The sequence below is a fragment of the Elephas maximus genome, chromosome 2 (assembly GCF_024166365.1).
Source record: "Elephas maximus indicus isolate mEleMax1 chromosome 2, mEleMax1 primary haplotype, whole genome shotgun sequence".
Lineage (NCBI taxonomy): Eukaryota > Metazoa > Chordata > Mammalia > Proboscidea > Elephantidae > Elephas > Elephas maximus.
Genome location: NC_064820.1, coordinates 108,580,040 through 108,603,942, shown reverse-complemented (window position 1 = coordinate 108,603,942; position 23,903 = coordinate 108,580,040). Strand labels below are relative to the sequence as shown.

Sequence of the window (23,903 nt, the reverse complement as noted above, 5' to 3'; positions counted from 1 at the left end):
AATAAAGGTAATTTTAAGCATTAGTCAGCCTTTGATTCTTTATAAGCTTTTCTTTCAGAGAGCTGAAACATTCTACATAACAGAACCGAGATTTTTCAGTTTTATAAGTCCTTTGTGGAAAATGACTCACTAACTAAACAAAAAAAAAAATTATCTCTAATATACCAAATTAGGATATCACTAGCACATTCTAGAAAACTTATATTAACCAAGTTAAACCATTTTTTTCCACCTACAGGGAAGCCTGTGAGAACCTTGTTTTTCCAGGTCTCACAAGTTTTCTGTCTTTGACAGGGTATAGTCACCACTTTTCTATTGCTCATTTAATTGGAAAATATTTGAGTTTTCCTTCTCTGACAACTTCCCATCTTACACAGTGTCACGGATTGAACTGCGTCCCCCAAAAGTATGTGTCAAATTGGCTAGGCCGTGATTCCTAGTATTGTGTGGTTATCCTCCATTTTGTGATCTGATGTGATTATCCTATGTGTTGTCAATCCTAGCCTCTATGCCTATGGTTATGATCCTATTTGGGAGTATCTATTTTTTTTATTATGTTAATGATGCAGGACATAATCTACAGGATTAGGTTGTATCTTGAGTCAAACTCTTTTGAGACATAAAAGAGAGAATCAAGCAGAGGAGAGAGACCTCATTATCACCAAGCAAGAAGAACCAGGAGTAGAGCATGTCCTTTGGACCTCAGGTCCCTGTGCTGAGAAGATCCTAGATCAGGGGAAGGCTGATGACATGGATCTTCTCCCAGAGCCAAAAAATGAAAGCCTTCCCCTGGAGCTGGCACCCTGAATTCAGATTTCTAGCCTCCTAAACTGTGAGAGAATAAACTTCTGTTTGTTAAAGCTATCCATTTGTGGTGTTTCTGTTTTAGCAGCACTAGGTAACTAAGACACACAGTTTCTAGGTTTCCTAGGTTTTACTGTACATACAAATTTTTCTCCATTTGATTGTATTAACCTTAGTGCTTTAAGTACTAGACACAGGGATTATGGTGGTTAACACCTGAATATCCACAACACTCCAAATGGTAATCCTAAACTAATTGTGGTAGTTTTATTTTCCTTCCCAGGATTTGGTTTAGGAGTGATCACACAACCAAGAAAAAGAAGAAAAAAACAAAAACAAAGAACAATAATCTCTTGGAGGACTTCTAGCGAAACTATTCTCATTCCTAAGAAAGAAAAAAGGAGAGCTAGTCCCCAAATTCTACTGAAAGTTACCTTTCTGGGTGTGATTACAGGAACCGCTGGCACCATCTTAGAAGCCTAAGAACAAAGCCAACATAGGAGATAGGCACGACCACGGAAATCACAGGGGAGCCAGAGCCCTGAGGTACATGCCCGGGGTCTGTCCTATCTGTGATAATAAATTTCCTCATTGGTAGTTTCATATGGTTCATTTTAATATAAAGAAACAGTGGAAATAATTATCACAAATCCTTTTAAACATTTTGGTGTGTTAAAAGTTGGGTTAAAAAAAAAAAAGAAAACCCTAAGAAAGAGCAAACTGCAAAAAGTTTTGTGCTATGATAAAGTTGTAAGCAAGGAAATTCATTTGCCTTCTCTGGAAATGACTTGCTTCCTGTCATTTTATGGATAGAATTTGGAATTAAAGAGGAACTAATTTTAGAAAATACTTAAACAATGAAGACAGCATTAATGAGAGATGATCCAACAAAAATAATTATTTGTGGTCCTAATGTAGAGTAGTATGATTTTGCATTATAGTTGGAAATGTGTCATAATATTCCAGTTCCTCATTTTTTATTGTTGTTGTTTTTCTTTCTCATTTGAAAAACTCTTAAGTGATAGAAGGTGGTAGTATAGAAGTCAGGATGAAAAGAATTTAGAATCATTCATTTTATAGGTATAAAAGCAAATAAATACTAGACAAATTGAATGAGATCGTAGCAGGAAAAGATGCCCAAGTTACTTAAACTTTGAACCTCAATTTTCCTATCTGTCTTGATGTTATGGCGTATGCAAAGAGCCTACCACAGTGCCTGATACATTCTGCACAACATGTATTTACTAACGAGTGGCCATTACAACCATTCCTATTACAGTTGTTACCCCACTCCATTCAGGCCAAAAAAAAAAAAGATTCCTTTCTATGAAAACCTGCAACATTTACTTAGAAATCCTCTGCTATCTAGGCTTTTAGTTATTTGCATAGTATATCCTCTACCAGGATATAAAACCAAGAAAATCCACTGCCGTTGAGTCGAATCCAACTCATAGTGACCCCAGTTTCCAAAGTTGTAAATCTCTGCTGAAACAGACTGCCACATCTCTCTCCCATGGAGCCACTGCTGGTCTTGAACCCCTAACCTTTTGGTTAGCAGTTGTTTGCTTTAACTACTGTCCAACCAGGGATCCTTTACTAGAATATAGGTACTTTGCTATTTTTTATACATTGTAAGAGTTAAATTTGGGTGAAGAAATATACAACAAGTGAGAATAGTGATCTAAGTAGAATTACTTTATTATTTTAAAAAATTAATATAGCTGAAATGTGACTAAAAAAAGTAATCTCAATACATTTGTATCAAGAGCAAAAATTGGACCAAGTCATTGGTTTAATTATAATATTTCAGTTTGGGAGGTTTGTAGAACTGAAATTATGTTCCCTTATCACTCAGAATCCAACTCAACAGTATAAAGTTACATATATACATTGTTTACTTAACAACAAAAAATTATTGGTTTATGTTTAACTGTCTTAATCATATTTAGGATGCTTACATAGAGTTTTGAACTGGTTAAATGTTGCTTTATTAGCAAAGGGCACATTTCAATTAAAGAGAAGTTTTATCTTAAATGGATTTTCGTTACTATCTTTAATTAAGCAGATTAGTGTATCTTCCTTAAGTAGGTGTACTACTGAATTTTTTTTTCATTAAATTATTTTGGGTGTTGGGCAGTTGACAAAAATATTTTAGGATACTTCTATAAAACCTTCAGTATTTCTAAGAATTTTATCAGGAACAAATATCAGAGTCGAAAAAGGAATGATAAATCTCAAACTACAAGTTTTACATTTCCTAAGATTCTTTGATATTTGATATTCTGTCTTGAAAGAAGTACAGCCCGAATGCTCCTTTGAGGTAAGGATGGTGAGACTTCATCTCACATACATTGAACCTGTTATAGGAAGGGACCAGTCCCTGGAGAAGGACATCATGCTTAGTAGAGTAGAGGGTCAAAAAAAAAAAAAGGAAGACACTCAACAAGATGGACTGACACAGTGGCTCCAAAAATGGGCTCAAGCATAACAACGATTTGTGAGGATGGCATAGGACCTGGCAGTGCTTCGCTCTGTTGTACAAAAGGTTGCTGTGAGTCAGAACCAGCTCTATAGCACCTACAACAATATTCTTTAAAAACCCAACCCCCGCTTTGCTGTTGAGTCAGTGCTGACTCATGGTGACCCTATACGACAGAGCAGAACTGCTCCATAGGGTTTCCAACGCTGTAATCTTTATGGAAGCAGACTGTCACATCTTTCTTCCACAAAGTGGCTGGTACGTTCAAACTGTTAATCTTTAGGCTAGCAGACGAGCACTCTAACCACTATGCAACCAAGACTCCTTTTATTCTTTAAAAGTACTCTTTAGAAGGCGGAGCCAAGATGGCGGACTAGGCAGACGCTACCTCGGATCCCTCTTACACCAAAGACACGGAAAAACAAGTGAATCGATCACATACATAACAATCTACGAACCCCGAACAACAAACACAGATCTAGAGACGGAGAACGAACTAATACGGGGAAGCAGCGATTGTTTCCAGAGCCTGGAGCCAGCGTACCAGTCAGGTACGGCACAAGCACAGACAGCTGCTCCTCCCCCTTGAACTAACCCCGGGAGGGAGATCAGCCGGTTCCACAGGCGGCGTGGGACGCAGCCGGTAGGAGAAGTCCCCGGGAGGCAGTGACTGGTCTTGGAGCAGAAAGAGCAGCGTCCGAGCCGGGGAACCGTCCCGCAGGGATTTGGACTGGACGCAGATACGGCATAAACACGGAGAGTTGCTCCACCCCCCTGAACTAACCCCGGGAAGGGGACCAGACGGGTCACGCGGGCGGCGTGGGACTCAGCCGGTAGAAGTCCCCGGGAGGCAGCGACTGGTATTGGAGCGGGGAGAACAGTGTCCCAGCCGGGACACTCGGTCACGGCACAAGCACGGGGAGCTGCTCCACCCATCTGAACTAACCCCGGGAGGAGGCCCAACTGGTTCTCGGGGGCGGCACGGCCACGTGGCTGGAGGGATGAGAAGTCCCCGGGAGGCAGCGACTGATTTTGGAGTCGAGAGTGCACCGTCCCAGTAGGGGAGCATTGACGCTGGGCGTGGGGCTGGAAGCGGAGGATCTGACCGTGACTCCAGCGGGCCAGACCCCCCGGGGGCAATCTCCACACAGCCAGCACACATAGGCGACGCGCCCGCGGGAATCTCAGATATAATAGTCATTCCAAGCAAGACAAGCAACTCTGGCTATATTCTGAGGTGTTACTCTCCTATCTCTCTGTTCCCTCCCCCACCCTCCCCAGGCGGCTTCATTAACATCTGAATAGCCTGAGCCAGAGGGAGAACTCTGATAGGGATCTGACTGCATTTTTTTTAGAGGATTTTCTGGAAAAACTAGTTTCCCAGTGATGGCTCAGAGACAACAATCCATATCAAACCACTTAAAGAAGCAGACCATGACAGCTTCTCCAACCCCCCAAACAAAAGAATCAAAATCTTTCCCAAATGAAGATATAATCTTGGAATTATCAGATACAGAATATAAAAAACTAATTTACAGAATGCTTAATGATATCACAAATGAAATTAGGATAACTGCAGAAAAAGCCAAGGAACACACTGATAAAACTGTTGAAGAACTCAAAAAGATTATTCAAGAACATAGCGGAAAAATTAATAAGTTGCAAGAATCCATAGAGAGACAACATGTAGAAATCCAAAAGATTAACAATAAAATAACAGAATTAGACAATGCACTAGGAAGTCAGAGGAGTAGACTCGAGCAATTAGAATGCAGACTGGGACATCTGGAGGACCAGGGAATCAACACCAACATAGCTGAAAAAAAATCAGATAAAAGAAATAAAAAAAATGAAGAAACCCTAAGAATTATGTGGGACTCTATCAAGAAGGATAACCTGCGGGTGATTGGAGTCCCAGAACAGGGACGGGGGACAGAAAACACAGAGAAAATAGTTGAAGAACTCCTGACAGAAAACTTCCCTGACATCATGAAAGACGAAAGGATATCTATCCAAGATGCTCATCGAACCCCATTTAAGATTGATACAAAAAGAAAAACACCAAGACACATTATCATCAAACTCACCAAAACCAAAGATAAACAGAAAATTTTAAAAGCAGCCAGGGTGAAAAGAAAGGTTTCCTTCAAGGGAGAATCAATAAGAATATGTTCTGACTACTCAGCAGAAACCATGCAGGCAAGAAGAGAATGGGACGACATATACAGAACACTGAAGGAGAAAAACTGCCAGCCAAGGATCATATATCCAGCAAAACTCTCTCTGAAATATGAAGGCGAAATTAAGATATTTACAGACAAACACAAGTTTAGAGAATTTGCAAAAACCAAACCAAAGCCACAAGAAATACTAAAGGATATTGTTTGGTCAGAGAACCAATAATATCAGATATCAGCACAACACAAGGTCACAAAACAGAACGTCCTGATATCAACTCAAATAGGGAAATCACAAAAACAAACAAATTAAGATTAATTAAAAAAAAAAAAAACACATAACAGGGAATCATGGAAGTCAATAGGTAAAAGATCACAATAATCAAAAAGAGGGACTAAATACAGGAGGCACTGAACTGCCATATGGAGAGTGATACAATGCGATATAGAACAATACAAGTTAGGTTTTTACTTAGAAAAATAGGGGTAAATAATAAGGTAACCACAAAAAGGTATAACAACTCTATAACTCAAGATAAAAACCAAGAAAAACGTAACGACTCAACTAACATAAAGTCAAGCACTATGAAAATGAGGATCTCACAATTTACTAAGAAAACCGCCTCAGCACAAAAAAGTACGTGGAAAAATGAAATTGTCAACAACACACATAAAAAGGCATCAAAATGACAGCACTAAAAGCTTATTTACCTATAATTACCCTGAATGTAAATGGACTAAATGCACCAATAAAGAGACAGAGAGTCACAGACTGGATAAAGAAACACGATCCATCTATATGCTGCCTACAAGAGACACACCTTAGACTTAGAGACACAAACAAACTAAAATTCAAAGGATGGAAAAAAGTATATCAAGCAAACAATAAGCAAAAAAGAAGAGGAGTAGCAACATTAATTTCTGACAAAATAGACTTTAGACTTAAATCCACCACAAAGGATAAAGAAGGACACTATATAATGATAAAAGGGACAATTGATCAGGAAGACATAACTATATTAAATATTTATGCACCCAATGACAGGGCTGCAAGATACATAAATCAAATTTTAACAGAATTGAAAAGCGAGATAGATACCTCCACAATTATAGTAGGAGACTTCAACACACCACTTTCGGAGAAGGACAGGACATCCAGTAAGAAGCTCAACAGAGACACGGAAGATCTAATTACAACAATCAACCAACTTGACCTCATTGACTTATACAGAACTCTCCACCCAGCTGCTGCAAAATATACTTTTTTTTCTAGCGCACATGGAACATTCTCTAGAATAGACCACATATTAGGTCATAAACCTTTGCAGAGTCCAAAACATCGAAATATTACAAAGCATCTTAGACCACGAGGCAATAAAACTAGAGATCAATAACAGAAAAACTAGGGAAAAGAAATCAAATACTTGGAAAATGAACAATACCCTCCTGAAAAAAGACTGGGTGATAGAAGACATCAAGGAGGGAATAAGGAAATTCATAGAATGCAACGAGAATGAAAATACTTCCTACCAAAACCTCTGGGACACAGCAAAAGCAGTGCTCAGAGGCCAATTTATATCAATAAATGCACACATACAAAAAGAAGAAAGAGCCAAAATCAGAGAACTGTCCCTACAACTTGAACAAATAGAAAGTGAGCAACAAAAGAATCCATCAGGCACCAGAAGAAAACAAATAATAAAAATTAGAGCTGAACTAAATGAATTAGAGAACAGAAAAACAATTGAAAGAATTAACAAAGCCAAAAGCTGGTTCTTGGAAAAAATTAACAAAATTGATAAACCATTGGCTAGACTGACTAAAGAAATACAGGAAAGGAAACAAATAACCCGAATAAGAAATGAGAAGGACCACATCACAACAGAACCAAATGAAATTAAAAGAATCATTTCAGATTGTTATGAAAAATTGTACTCTAACAAATTTGAAAACCTAGAAGAAATGGATGAATTCCTGGAAAAACACTACCTACCTAAACTAACACATTCAGAAGTAGAACAACTAAATAGACCCATAACAAAAAAAGAGATTGAAACGGTAATCAAAAAACTCCCAACAAAAAAAAGCCCTGGCCCGGACGGCTTCACTGCAGAGTTCTACCAAACTTTCAGAGAAGAGTTAACACCACTACTACTAAAGGTATTCCAAAGCATAGAAAATGACGGAATACTACCCAACTCATTCTATGAAGCCACCACCTCCCTGATACCAAAACCAGGTAAAGACATTACAAAAAAAGAAAATTATAGACCTATATCCCTCATGAACATTGATGCAAAAATCCTCAACAAAATTCTAGCCAATAGAATCCAACAACACATCAAAAAAATAATTCACCCTGATCAAGTGGATTTATACCAGGTATGCAAGGCTGGTTTAATATCAGAAAAACCATTAATGTAATCCATCACATAAATAAAACAAAAGACAAAAACCACATGATCTTATCAATTGATGCAGAAAAAGCATTTGACAAAGTCCAACACCCATTCATGATAAAAACTCTTACCAAAATAGGAATTGAAGGAAAATTCCTCAACATAATAAAGGGCATCTATGCAAAGCCAACAGCCAATATCACTCTAAATGGAGAGAACCTGAAAGCATTTTCCTTGAGAACGGGAACCAGACAAGGATGCCCTTTATCACTGCTCTTATTCAACATCGTGTTGGAAGTCTTAGCCAGGGCAATTAGGCTAGACAAAGAAATAAAAGGGATCCAGATTGGCAAGGAAGAAGTAAAGTTATCACTATTTGCAGATGACATGATTATATACACAGAAAACCCTAGGGAATCCTCCAGAAAACTACTGAAACTAATAGAAGAATTTGGCAGAGTCTCAGGTTATAAAATAAACATACAAAAATCACTTGGATTCCTCTACATCAACAAAAAGAACACCGAAGAGGAAATACCCAAATCAATACCATTCACAGTAGCCCCCAAGAAGATAAGATACTTAGGAATAAATCTTACCAAGGATGTAAAAGACCTATACAAAGAAAACTACAAAGCTCTACTACAAGAAATTCAAAAGGACATACTTAAGTGGAAAAACATACCCTGCTCATGGATAGGAAGACTTAACATAGTAAAAATGTCTATTCTACCAAAAGCCATCTATACATTTAACGCACTTCCAATCCAAATTCCAATGTCATATTTTAAGGGGACAGAGAAACAAATCACCAATTTCATATGGAAGGGAAAGAAGCCCCGGATAAGCAAAGCATTACTGAAAAAGAAGAAGAAAGTGGGAGGCCTCACCTTACCTGATTTCAGAACCTATTATACAGCCACAGTAGTCAAAACAGCCTGGTATTGGTACAACAACAGACACATAGACCAATGGAACAGAATTGAGAACCCAGACATAGATCCATCCACGTATGAAAAGCTGATATTTGACAAAGGACCAGTGTCAATTAACTGGGGAAAAGATAGCCTTTTTAACAAATGGTGCTGGCATAACTGGATATCCATCTGCAAAAACATGAAACAGGACCCATACCTCACACCATGCACAAAAACTAACTCCAAGTGGATCAAAGACCTAAACGTAAAGACTAAAACGATAAAGATCATGGAAGAAAAAATAGGGACAACCCTAGGAGCCCTAACACAAGGCATAAACAGAATACAAAACATTACCAAAAATGATGAAGAGAAACCCGACAACTGGGAGCTCCTAAAAATCAAACACCTATGCTCATCTAAAGACTTCTCCAAAAGAGTAAAAAGACCACCTACAGGTTGGGCAAGAATTTTCAGCTATGACATCTCCGACCAGCGCCTGATCTCTAAAATCTTTATGATTCTGTCAAAACTCAACCACAAAAAGACAAACAACCCAATCAAGAAGTGGGCAAAGGATATGAACACACACTTCACTAAAGAAGATATTCAGGCAGCCAACAGATACATGAGAAAATGCTCTCGATCATTAGCCATTAGAGAAATGCAAATTAAAACTACGATGAGATTCCATCTCACACCAGCAAGGCTGGCATTAATCCAAAAAACACAAAATAATAAATGTTGGAGAGGCTGGGGAGAGATTGGAACTCTCATACACTGCTGGTGGGAATGTAAAATGGTACAACCACTTTGGAAATCTATCTGGCGTTATCTTAAACAGTTAGAAATAGAACTACCATACAACCCAGAAATCCCACTCCTAGGAATATACCCTAGAGATACAAGAGCCTTCATACAAACAGATATATGCACACCCATGTTTATTGCAGCTCTGTTTACAATAGCAAAAAGTTGGAAGCAACCAAGGTGCCCATCAACAGATGAATGGGTAAATAAATTGTGGTATATTCACACAATGGAATACTACACATCGATAAAGAACAGTGACGAATCTCTGAAACATTTCATAACATGGAGGAACCTGGAAGGCATTATGCTGAGCGAAATTAGTCAGAGGCAAAAGGACAAATATTGTATAAGACCACTATTATAAGATCTTGAGAAATAGTAAACCTGAGAAGAACACATACTTTTGTGGTTAGGAGGGGGGGAGGGAGGGAGTGTGGGAGAGGGTTTTTTATTGATTAATCAGTAGATAAGAACTGCTTTACGTGAAGGGAAAGACAACACTCAATACATGGAAGGTCAGCTCAATTGGACTGGACCAAAAGCAAAGAAGTTTCTGGATAAAATGAATGCTTCAAAGGTCAGCGGAGCAAGCGTGGGGGTCTAGGGAACATGGTTTGCGGGGTCTTCTAAGTCAATTGGCAAAATAATTCTATTATGAAATCATTCTGCATCCCACTTTGAAATGTGGCGTCTGGGGTCTTAAATGCTAACAAGCGGCCATCTAAGATGCAGCAATTGGTCTCAACCCACCTGGAGCAAAGGAAAATGAAGAACACCAAGGCCACACGACAACTAAGAGCCCAAGAGACAGAAAGGGCCACATGAACCAGAGACCTACATCATCCTGAGACCAGAAGAACTAGTTGGTGCCCGGCCACAATCGATGACTGCCCTGACAGGGAGCACAGCAGAGGACCCCTGAGGGAGCAGGAGATCAGTGGGATACAGACCCCAAATTCTCATAAAAAGACCAAACTTAATGGTCTGACTGAGACTAGAGGAATCCCGGCGGCCATGCTCCCCAGACCTTCTGTTGACACAGGACAGGAACCATCCCTGAAGACAACTCATGAGAAATGAAAGGGACTGGTCAGCGGGTGGGAGAGAGATGCTGATGAAGAGTGAGCTAATTATATCAGGTGGACACTTGAGATTGTGTTGGCAACTCTTGTCTGGAGGGGGGATGGGAGGATGGAGAGAGAGGGAAGCCGGCAAAATTGTCAAGAAAGGAGAGACTGAAAGGGCTGACTCAAGAGGGGGAGAGCAAGTGGGAGTAGGGAGTGAGATGTATGTAAACTTATATGGGACAGACTGATTGGATTTGTAAACGTTCACTTGAAGCTTAATAAAAATTATCAAAAAAAAAAAAAACAGAAATTTATTTTCTCACAGTTCTGGAGGCTAGGAGTATCAATTCAGAATATCAGGAAGGCTACGTTTTCTCTGTCTACTCTAGGGGACTTGACGCACTTACTAATGAAGATCAGAGACCACAGCCTTCAGTATGGGTCACACCTCAACATAAAGAAAACAAGAATCCTCACAACTGGACCAATGAGCAAGATCATGATAAATGGAAAAAAGATTGAAGTTGTCAAGGATTTCATTTTACTTGGATCCACAATCAACAGTCATGGAAGCAGCTGTCAGGAAATCAAAAGATGCATTGCATTGGGTAAATCTGCTGCAAAGGACCTCTTTAAGGTGTTGAGGAGCAAAGATGTCACCTTGAAGACTAAGGTGTGCCTGACCCAAGCCATGGTATTTTCAATAGCATCATATGCATGGGAAAGCTGGACAATGAGTAAGGAAGACTGAAGAAGAATTGACGCCTTTGAATTGTGGTGTTGGCAAAGAATATTGAATATACCATGGGCTGCCAAAAGAACGAACAAATCTGTCCTGGAAGAAGTACAATCAGAATGCTCCTTAGAAGCTACGATGTGTCTTACATATATTGGACATGTTGTCAGGAGTCAGTCCCTGGAGAAGGACATCGTGCTTATGCTTGGCGGAGTACAGGGTCAGCAGAAAAGAGGAAGACCCTCAATGAGATGGACTGACACAGTGGCTGCAACGAGCTCAAGCATAGCAACGATTATAAGGATGGCTCAGGACCGGGCAGTGTTTCGTTCTGTTGTGCATAGGGTCGCTATGATTCGGAACCGACTCGATGGCACCTAAGAACAACAACAACAATCTAGGAGAAGATGCTTCCTTGTCTATTCCAGCTCCTATTAGTCCCAGGTGTTTCTTGTCATTCTTTGGCTTTTAGATACATCTTCACATGACCATCTCCCTCTGTCTGTTTCTCTGTGTCTCTTCTCCTCTTTTGTAAAGACACCACTCAGATGGGATTATGACCCACACTACTCCTCTGTGATCCCCTGGTAGCTTGACTGAACATCTTCAAAACATTTTTCACATTCACAGGTACTGAGGGTTAAAACTTCAACATAAGCTTTTTGGGGCATACCGTTCAATCCATTGCAAATGTTACATGAGGTAATCCTTGCAAAGTGCTTAGCTCAGCTCCAGACAGAGAGAAAAACTTCAACAAATTAGTATCATCTCCCAAATTCTCATAAAAAGACCAAACTTAATGGTCTGACTGAGACTGGAGGAATCCCGGCGGCCATGCTCCCCAGACCTTCTGTTGACACAGGACAGGAACCATCCCCGAAGACAACTCATCAGAAATGAAAGGGACTGGTCAGCGGGTGGGAGAGAGACGCTGATGAAGAGTGAGCTAATTATATTAGGTGGACACTTGAGATTGTGTTGGCAACTCTTGTCTGGAGGGGGGATGGGAGGATAGAGAGAGAGGGAAGCAGGCAAAATTGTCACGAAAGGAGAGACTGAAAGGGCTGACTCAAGAGGGGGAGAGCAAGTGGGAGTAGGGAGTGAGATGTATGTAAACTTATATGAGACAGACTGATTGGATTTGTAAACGTTCACTTGAAGCTTAATAAAAGTTATTAAAAAAAAAAAAAGAAAGAAAAAAAAGTAGGCTTTAATCTGCTTTGGTTAACAAAACATGTGGCTAATATAATCAATATTGCAACATATAATACATGCAACCACAGTCACCAGAGGCACTCATGTAAAATGGTTGTAAAACCTACCCCCCATCCATTACAGGATATTTTAGTAATCCTAGCAACTGATGGTAGTTATTCACAAGAACAACAACAACTATCTCACATGCCACAATTCTCAATCTTTCTATTACTACTTTCAAAATGATTAATGAAGGTATTAGTGGTCTTGGTTTTAAGGGTCGATGAGATCCAAAGAGGAGCAATAAGCATTAGATTGGAAAAGACTAACATGCAGAAAGGTGAAAATTAAAAGAAAGCAATACAAGAAATACTGACAGGAAATACTGCTTCTCAATATTTATAACATGTCAAAGACAACTGAAGATACAGCTTTTATTAATAAGTATGATCTTCTGTGCAACCTTAATATTTTTTCAAGTACATAAGTAATGTATATCAAGTATATGCATATTTTAATTTTTTATCTGATCAAAGGGAAAAGTGGTTATGTAAACACTAGTCACATAATTTACCACTTTTCAAATACTTTTTGGAAGATTAGTGCATACAGATAATTGGAATCCCAGAATCATATAATCTAAGGGTTCTAATAAATTTTAGAGGACATCTTACAAAACTCTGTAGCCATATTTGACACGTAATTGGTTAAATTTCAATATTTTCACTAGAATGTCAAGAACGTGAATGAGATTACTGTGTTACCTTATTTCAAAATATCAGGCACTTTTTCCAAATATTTTCTAAAAACCACTATGTTATGAATAAATTTCTTGAAAAATATAATTTATCAATATTGACACAAGGAGACACAGAAAATCTGAATAACCCTGCATTTAGTAAAGAAATTTAATTTATTAAGAAGAATTTTCCAGGCCTTGATTGTTCCACTGGTAAATTCTATCAAATATTCAAGGATAAAATAACACCAATGTTACACAAACTTTTTAAAAAATATAGAGGCAAACCAATCACTGGCCAATACAGTTTAAGAAACCTTCAAAACTCTAATATCAAAACCTGACAAAGATACCACAAATTATATATATATGTGTGTGTGTGTATGTATCTATATCTCAACATACATCATGAATATTGATGAAAAAGTCCTTAAGAAAACATGAGCAAACTAGCAAACAGAATCCAACAATATACAAAAAGGATATCGTGAAAAAGTGGGGTTTATCTCAGGAATGTAAGGTTGGTTTAACATTCAAAAATCAATAATAATTTACTATATTAAGAGACTATAGGAAAAAAAAAGATCACTTCAATACATGTAGAAATAGAATTTGACAAAATTCAACACCATTCATGACAAAAGTTCTTAGCAATCTAGGAATAGTTGAGAGCTTATTCATACTAATAAAGGGAGTCTACAAAAAACTGACAGTTAATATACTTAGTTGTGAAAGATAAAATAATTTTTCCTTGAAACTGAGAACAAGTCAGGGATGCCCACTTTCAGTACCTTTATTAAACATTGTTCAGAAGGTCATAGCCATTGCAATAAAGTAAAAAAAATAAGACATAAAGATAGGATGGGAAGGAGTAAAACTGTCCCTATTTGTTGATGACAGGGTTGTTTACTTAGAAAATCTCAGGGAATCCACAAAGATACAACAAATCCACAAAGAAATAACAAATGATTCAAGCAAGGTCACAGGATAAAAGACTAATATACAAGAAGCAAATATATTTTTATATATTAGCAATTATATTTTGTATATATTAGTAGTGAACTATTTATATATTAGTAGGAAAAACGATACTATAAAAACAAGCAAACAAAAAGAAACCCCAAACCATAAATCCAAAACCAAAACTAAACTCACTGCCACAGACTCGATACAAATTCATAAAATCATAAATACCTTGGAAAAAAACAGGATTAAGATATTGAAGAACTCTACAATGAAAATTGCTTAACATTGTTGACAGAAATTAAAGAAGACCAAAAGGAATGGCAAGATATACCAGTTACATAGATTTAAAGACTCGATATTGTTAAAATAGCAAATCTCCAATTGATCCATAGATTCAATGCAGACTTAATCAAAATCCCACCATGTTTTTTTTTTTTTTGGAGAAATTGACAGACTTATTCTAAATTATATATATTTATATATATATGCAAAAGACCTAATACAGTAAAAGAAACTGCAAAAAGTAAACAAAGCTGAATGGCTTACGCTACCTGATAAAAGGACTATAAAGAGCTACGGCAATCAAAACAACTTGATGCATAATGCATACATAAAGATAATATATAGATCAATGTAATGGAATAGAAAGTCCATAAAATAGATTGCGAGATACATGGTCAACTGATTTAACAAAGATGCCAAAGTAATTCAATGGGGAAAAGAAAATCTTTTCAACAAATGGTGCTGTGTCAACCAGACATCCACACAGAAAAAATTGACATAGACTTTTACATCACAGCAAACACAAACAATAACTCAAAGTGGATTACAGAGCTAAGTAAAAACCTAAAAGCATAAAATCTCCAGAAGAAAACACAAGAGAAAAATCTTTGCAACCTTGAGGCTATATAAAAAGCACAAACAACAAAAGATATTGAAACATTAAAAAAAAAAAAAAAAAATGCAGAAGCTCCAAAAAAAATACTGGATTTTTATCCTGATCAAACGGAGGAAAATGCAGAAAAGAATTTCTAATTCTCATGGAATTCAGACTTTCTGGAGCCATGGAGGTTGGACGAACCCCTGAAAACTACTGCCCTGAGATATCTTTAAAACTGAAACCAAAAATATCACCTAACTCTTCTTATAAACAAACAATAGTTCAGATTAACTTGTAAAAAATGTCTGTCTTGAGCATTATGTTCTTTTAAGAAATGCCTACATGAGATCAAAGTGACAACAGCAACGCGAAATATTAGATAAAACTTAGGGGGAAGTGAGTTTACATTAATGCAGAAGGAACAACTCAGAAAAAGAGGGTAAAAATGCTTGCACAACTTTAAGAATGTAACCAATGTCACTGAACTGTAACGTGTAGAAACTGTTGGGCTGGTGTATGTTTATGTCTTGCTCCATATATTCTCAACGACAAAAAGATACTGGAATGTTAGACCTGCTCATGTAAGACCTGCTCATCTGGCCTTGGGAGGTTCAGTAGATGCCTTTCATACCACAACTGTGAGAAATAAATTTATAAGGGAAGTTCCAGCATTCTTGAGGAGCTCTGTGGTTGCTCTTCTCTACATGGGTCAGAATTAAGTGTGAGAACTGCTACCATTGAACTGGGATCCCAATATACAATGGGAATAATGTGATTCAGGGGTGGAAAGGGCAAAGTGGCGGCACTTCGTCATTAAAGACAAATGGTATCACTATTTACTTTGTTTCAAAAGCAAAATATCATGGGGATTATCTGCAGTGATTCTTCTCTCTCACTCATCATTGATAATTCAAAGCATTAAATTTCTGCTAAAAGCAAGGGGATTAAAAAAAATGAATGTTTCACAGTTCTCAAACAGCTCACATTCTAGCAATAGTCATACAAATAAGTAACTCTATTATAATACAAATTTCACAAAAAGTGATTTTATACTATGAGAAAAAGAGTGAGTGATATTTTTCTGAAGTTAAAATTAGCATAATGAAAAATCTTAGAGGAATGGTACTATTTGAATTAAACCACTCCAAAAAAAAAGAGACAGCAAGAAGATAAGTGGTGGACAAGTCTTTCCAAGAATAGCGTAAGCCAATGGTGCAGTGGAAGAAAAGGTATTCCTTCTCTTACATGAGGCTGCATCCCACCACTTCCTCACCTCCAAACCATTATACATTCTCTAGAAATGCTTTCACCCAAGGTCACCAATAAATAACACTGGATTATATACAGTGGAAGAGCCCTGGTGGTGTAATGGTTAAACACTTGGCTGCTAACAGGAAGGTCGACGGTTCAGACCCACCAACTGCTCTGCAGGAGAAAAGACTTGTGATCTGTTCCTGTAAAGATTAGAGCTTAGGAAACCCTATGGGGCAGTTCCATCCTGTCCTTCGGGGTCACTATGGACTTGGAATCAACTGGATGACGTACAATAACATATTCTGTGGACACTTTCAATCATTTTCTTTGGATCCTGGAGTGGAATTTGGAACTATTGATTATACTTTTCCTAAGCTTCAAGAACTACATATTCATCTGAATCTTATTCTTCCTTCTCTGGCAGCTTTCTCATTTCACTTTGTCTTCATTTTCCCCACTAGGGCTCTGATCTTATCCCTCTATAAACATTCTTTCTCCTGCTATCATTCATTCTTTTAGCTTCTATCCGTTTATATGACTATCCTGGGAAACTCTTTGTCAAACTCCTCCTTTAGGGCCTAAAAAAGCCCTATAATGTTTTCTCTGTGTAAGTATTGAATTTTTTTTAACCTTTATGGGCATAAACAAATAGCATTAACCATGATTATTATATGTTACTAAAGTGAATCACAGTAAGATCTATATGCATCTTTGCCACAAATAAATTCCAAATGCTGAATAAATCGATGGCACAATGCTTATTTAATCTCTCATACAAACATTAAGATGAGAGAGGGACCTGCCCATTGAATCAATCTTAAATGAAGTACGTAGTTTGGGCTGTATATCTCATCACTGAAAATAATTCCTAAACTACAGACTGTAACAGAAATACAAACATATCTTTATCTCTTTGAAACTGTTCAAAAGTAGCAGAAATGAAATGCGTCCTTCTTGCCCAAGATGAAAGACAGAAATAGGGATCTATATCTGATTAAGCCAAAAAACCAAACCCAGTGCCGTCGAGTCAATTCTGACTCATAGCGACCCTACAGGACAGAGTGGAACTGCCCCATAGATTTTCCAAGGAGCGCCTGACAGATTCAAACTGCTGACCCTTTGGTTAGCAGCCATAGCACTTAACCACTAAGCCACCAGGGTTTCCACATCTGATTAGACTTTGAAAAAAATCACAACAGAGGCCTAGAATCAGTGTGGTGTTATTTAAATAACATTTAATGTTGTTTGGAGAAAAAAATAAAATGACACACACACACAAAAAAAACCTATTTTACTAGTCTTTGTTTCTTGATACTACTATTTCTCATTTTAAAACAGCCCAAAGTAGGTCTGGCCTAGAGAAGAGTATTATCCCTGATTTTGGCAAGGTTGAAAGACAATAATGGTGAGTTCCAAATTTGTGTCTCTAGCCAAGACTCCTTGCTCTGTATTGCTGGCTACTGTATATATATGAGATGTTAACTACTTGAGGGTAGGCATTTTGTCCATTTTTGCTCACTACTGTATCCCCAGAACATGGGAGAGTGTTTGGGGCACATGGCAGGCAGTTAATTCTTGTTTTCAATGAAAGAATGAACTAATCCAACTTACTACATCCAATCTGTTTTCACTAGACAGAGTCTATAATGAACACATAGAGTGGTTTTGTTCATGTTTGAATATTCAGCCTATAATACTATTCTAACTGTATAACTGGCATTTCATGAACACATTTTTATGACATGAATGAATTACCAGCAACTGTAAAGTCCTTTATATACACGGGATTTAAGAATGCAATTTTCATTGAGTCTTTTTCCTTAGTTCCAAGATTTCCGTACTCTTCATTACACCTGTGTTCTGCACTGTTTTCCTTCACCCAAGTAATCTCCCTCTATTTCAACATTTCTTCTCCCTTTGAATGGAGTCCTTATCCTGTTTGTATTGAAACTAATCCTATATCTATTTCATTTCACTTATCCAAACCTCTTAGGAAAGGTCCTAACATTCAGTTACAACAGATCTGAGTTTAGATATTATAGTTACGCTTTCAGACTTTTTACCATCGTCCCTACAACTCTGCCAGAAAGCACTGTTTACAAAAAGAATAACCAAAACTAAAAACGAGAATATCTTCAGAATACGAAAAGCAAACTGAGCTTATTAAATATTTCACACACAAACACTAAATATTTCACACATACATATACAGTTCTTACATATCACCAGTATACACTAGTCAAAAGGACACAAATCTTTAAGAAGATATACAATGAATACTTCTTTGGGGGATGGTCTATTTTAGTAAAACAATGTGAATATATAAGCCACTGGCTAGTAACAGAAAGAACTTCATTAAACAGAGCTGATCTTTAGAATAAAATTTGTTAAGTAAAATTCTACTTTCTCCCTTCAAGTTACCTATCAAGGACTTACATCCTAATTCACTGAATTAAATGGCTGAACACTTACCTCCGAGGATGGTTGGCATCAAACAATGTGTTATCATCATCCTCATCATCTTGTTCTAAAGGTGTCAATTCCATGTTTTCTATGTTAGTGTCCAAAACTCCGTATCTCCTTGTCTTTCGATTTCTTCTTCTCATCCTATTAAAACAATTTAAAACGTAAAAAAATACTTTAATACAGGCTAAATGATCTTTATTTTACATTTACTTGTAAATTAAAAAAAAAAAAATTAGTCTGTTCCTCTACCTTTGACATAAGAGGAATCCAACATCAAAGTTGCATTTCAGGAATGCAATCCGTGTACTGTTCAGGATTATTTGTAATTCATAAAACAAAACCCCATTCCCTGTTTGTATGTCATCACTGTTTCTTCTGCCTGATACATTTTCTTCTCCGTGTCAACCTGATGGTGATGACAGATAATCCTTTAAGTCTTAGTTCAGGTAACACATCTTTACAGCAGCTTTCTATCCCTGCCCTATTCCCACCTCCTCCATGCCTTCTCACTGAGATGTACGGTTAGGTACTCTCTGCCCCAGTGAGAAAAGCACTTAAATACATACGCAGGAAACCCTGGTGGCACAGTGGTTAAGTGCTACCCTAAAGGTCGGCAGTTCTAATCCGCCAGGCGCTCCTTGGAAACTCTATGGGGCAGTTCTACTCTGTCCTATAGGGTCGCTATGAGTCAGAATCGACTCGATGGCAACAGGTTTTTTACGGGTTACACATACGCAAACTCTACACCAGCAGTTCACAACTCTGGCTGCACATCGGCATCACCTGGAGTGGTTTGAAAAGTCCCATGCTCAGACTACACCCCCACACCAATAAAATTACAATCCCCAGGAACAGACACTAGGCATCAGCACTGTCTTGAAGTTTTACAAGTGATTCCAATATGCTAAAAACCACTCTCCTAGATCAGTGATTCTAAAAGTACACTTTCCTGGATCGGCAAAATCGGCATTGCCGAGGAATTTATTAGAAATGCAAGTCCTTGAGACCCACCCCAGACATAATAAGAAGCTTTGAAGGTGGGGCCCAGCAATTTGTTTTTAACAAAGTGTTCTTGTGATTTTGATACATGCTAGAAGTTTGAGAACCACTGCCTTAGAGGAATGAAGTGTTTTTAAACGACTGAATTGTTGTCAGCTGTATATATGAAAAGGTTTCATGACTTAGAGCCTTACTGTTTCTCTCTCAAATAACTTGTTCTTTTCTCTCAAATCATTTATTTCAATTTTCTTTTATTTGCATTTATGTATTTTTTTTTTATATGTTTAGGGCCCTGGTGGCGCAATGGTTAAGAGACTGGTTGCCAAGCAAAAGGTCAGCAGTTTGAATTCACCAGCCTCTCCTTGGAAACCCTATGGGGCTGTTCTACTCTGTCCTACAGGGTCACTATGAGTTGGATCGACTCCCAGGGCAATGGGTATGTATATGTTTATTTGGGTGTTTCTTTGCCTGTCTCTCCCACTAAGTTCCGTGAGAGCAGCAGCCATGCCTGTATTGTTCACCACTGTATAACTACTTTCTAGAGCACTGTCTGACCAATTAACATGCTCATTAAATTTTTGTTGAGGGCCTGAAAGAAACCGCATTTTAGATCAGTGATCCATAACCATGACCCTGCAATCAACGCCTAAGTCAGCTCCAATGCAACAGCCTCAACTTCACACACAGAAAAAGGTGGTGAAATTGGAGTTTAAAAGCAAAATAGAAGGTATTTTAGCAAGTAGTCAGAAATAAATTCCAGTTCACTTAAATTCTGATTCACTTTGACAGAATAAGTGTGATAGAAAATACTTGGACTACAGCACCAACTGTAAAAAGCAAAGCCTCTTTAATGACCAGTCTGGAAGACAGACTGCCTTATACTTACATACATACTGCATTCAGCAAATATTTATCTTACTGTGTATCAAGCCCTGTGCTAGCTTCTAAGTGTAAAGTACTTCATCTCAGTGATCAAAATTTACAAATTGTTATTAACCCTGGATAAAAACCAAGAAAATTTCTACCAATCACTGGCTATTATCTATCTACATATCCAAAGGTGACGGAACAGGTAACAGGTTTAATTATAGTGTTTAAAGCTACAAATGTAACTGATAAAAGAGTCAATACTACAACTTTATCGAAAAAAGAGAATGGTAGATTGGTGGCAGTATAAAGTATAAGATAGAGTATGCTTTGATAATGAGGACATTTTAATGTTTAAATTGTTAAATTAAAAATTATACACACACACACACACAAACACATGTACCCCATACCAGAGGGCTAAACTTTTTCTGTAAGGGATCAGAGGATAAATATTATAGGCTCTCTGGGCCACATATTGTCTCTATCCCGTATTCTTCCACTTTAATAGCTCTTTTAAAATATTAAAAAAAATTCTTAGCTTATATCATACCAAAAAAAAAAAAAAAACCACTGCTGTCGAGTCGGTTCCAGCTCAGCAACCCTAGAGGGCAGAGTAAAACCACCCCACAGGTTCCCAAGCAGCAGCTGGTGAATTCGAACTGCCAACCTTTTGGTTAGCTGCCAAGTTCTTTGCCACTGCACCACCAGGGCTCTCTTTGCTCACAGCCCTTACAAAAACAGGCCAGTGGATGGGATGTGGCCCATAGGCCACAGTTTGCCAACTCCTGATTTGGCCTTATGAAAGTAATCAACAGAAAAACTAAGATTAGAAATGGATAAAGGCATTACCTCTGAAAAGTGGGAATGGAAAGGGATATAGGGCACTTAGTTCATTGTAGGTCCTTTAGAACCACATGATTTAATAATATTTGCATGTATTACTTTGATTTGAAAAAGAAAATAAACCAAAGTGAGTAAAGACACTTGGCAAAAAAGGTTAAGGACATTGATTATAAAGTCCTCTTTTGCCTTCTCTTAGTCTATTGACCAGTTTTCTAAACTATATGACTTTCCAAACACTGGCATTTGCAGTCTACAAAAAAAGAAATTAATGCCATGTGAAGTTATTTTTGGAGACAATCTAGACTCTCCCAGGTCATATATTACATATGGAAGTCAATACGTTTACTTCCTGGTCATTGCCAATAACAGGATATCTTGACAAGTATTAAAACAGGGAATGACACAAACACAGAACTTAAGGGCTTTTAAAATCTGTCTCAGCTGACACTCTTCTCCACTCCCAAGATCTCCATCACAATTTGAATGAAGTCCCAGTCTTTCAATCAGTGGCCAAACCAATCTGCCTAAAAACGCTATTTTCTCTTATCTGTTTAAGCCATCTGACTGCATGGGTTTGGGCAATTTTATTATTTACTGTAGCTCACATTGTCCATCAGTTCAATCACGTACATGATTACAAACATGAATCCAACTTCTTTAAAAACAAGAATGTATTTCCTATACGTATAGCACATTGCTAGACACCAAATGAACTACTGATACAGTTCAATTTAAACAAATTTATTATTTTAGTAGAAGTTACTACTTCATACACCAGAACTCATTACCGCCGAGTATATTTAAACAAATTTATTATTTTAGTAGAAGTTACTACTTCATACACCAGAACGCATTACCGCTGAGTCGATTCTAACTCCTAGCAACCCTACAGGACACAGTAGAACTGCTCCAGAGGGTTTCCAAGGAGCAGCTGGTGCATTTGAACTGCTGACCTTTTCATTAGCAGCGATAGCGCTTAACCACTAAGCAACCAAGGCTCCAGGATTCACACAAGGATGAAGCAAATTAAAAAATTGTGTATTGTTAAGAAGATGGTCCCTATATAGCACAAATGACTTGACTGCTAACCTAAAGGTTTGGACCACCCAGCAGTACCACGAAAGAAAAGGCCTGGCAATCTGCTTCCATCAAGATTACAGCCAAGAAAGCCTTATGAAGCAGTGCTCCTCTGTAACCCATGGGATTGCCGAGTCAGAGCTGACTCCACGGCAACTAACAATAACAATAATCATTAAAGAGAACAAACTTGAAATGCTACTGCTCCAAAACTGTCTTTCCTCAGTATAGAGTGATGAGTCTATGGTTATGATAGCTAAACTGCATAAAAACGTCAAATATTAAAACACATATATTACCATATGTAGTGATTTCGGGCAAGGCCAAAAGCACTTACAAATCTTTAAAATTATTGTGCTAATGCAATGAACCGTCTACTTAAAATACAAACAACCATTAAGTGTAAAATACAATACACATAAAAATATATTGAAATTTTAAGTAAAAAGGCTACTTCTATCTTTTAATATGCTGTGCACATTATTTTTAAACAAGAGAAAAATTTATGTATTAACAGCCATGGTGCTTTTCTTATAAATAAATGTTTTCAATAAGCTAATCACAACCCAAAATTGTCTATATGTGTGTTAATTATACACATATAATTACATAGACATAACACACATGCATACTTTTCTACTAGACACATATATAGTAACTACATACTGCAATCAGAAAACAAACTTGTGTTGGCTCCTAATGAACATAAATATAAGGACTGTATATACCAACGGGTAGAAATGGAAGTATGGAAGCCTGAGAGGGTAAAAGGAGAAATCTATATGGTTTATTATTTTGAATTAAATTAAATTATCATATGGCAGGCACGAATAAATGACCCTGATCAGATCCCTTCTAGGTATTCAAATTTTATTATTATTCAAATAGCTGTCTTAATAAAGATATATATGCTTTATCCATTACACTCGGGTTGGTAAGAATGATACCTGTTTAGACACCATGTATACACTACAGTATAAAAATAAAACTGAACTACTAAAGTAAGCTTGATAAAATTTTATGTAAAAATGTATGATGCCACATAAAATAAACACAACAGAATAAAAGTACATTTCATTTTACTACACTACGAAAGGAAGAAAACCGATCAGTGTAACTTACTGTACACAGTTTATTCATACCTCCTTTTCCTCATTTTCTCTTAACTGAACATTTATGGGTACGTATTTTTTTATTAAGTATAGAATAATGTAAGTAAT

General features: G+C 37.4%; 1 protein-coding gene across 2 annotated transcripts in view; it reads right to left on the bottom strand.

Moving 5' to 3' along the window:
• FAM174A (family with sequence similarity 174 member A) overlaps positions 1-23,903 on the bottom strand; it is a 57,092-nt gene that overhangs the window by 5,900 nt on the left and 27,289 nt on the right. The window contains exon 2 of one of the 2 annotated variants that reach the window (XM_049871467.1): positions 18,901-19,035. In XM_049871467.1, the coding sequence (XP_049727424.1) occupies positions 18,901-19,035 (135 nt within the window). Of the gene's footprint in view, positions 1-18,896; positions 19,036-23,903 lie in introns of those variants that run through there. The other variant, XM_049871473.1, reaches the window with a different exon arrangement.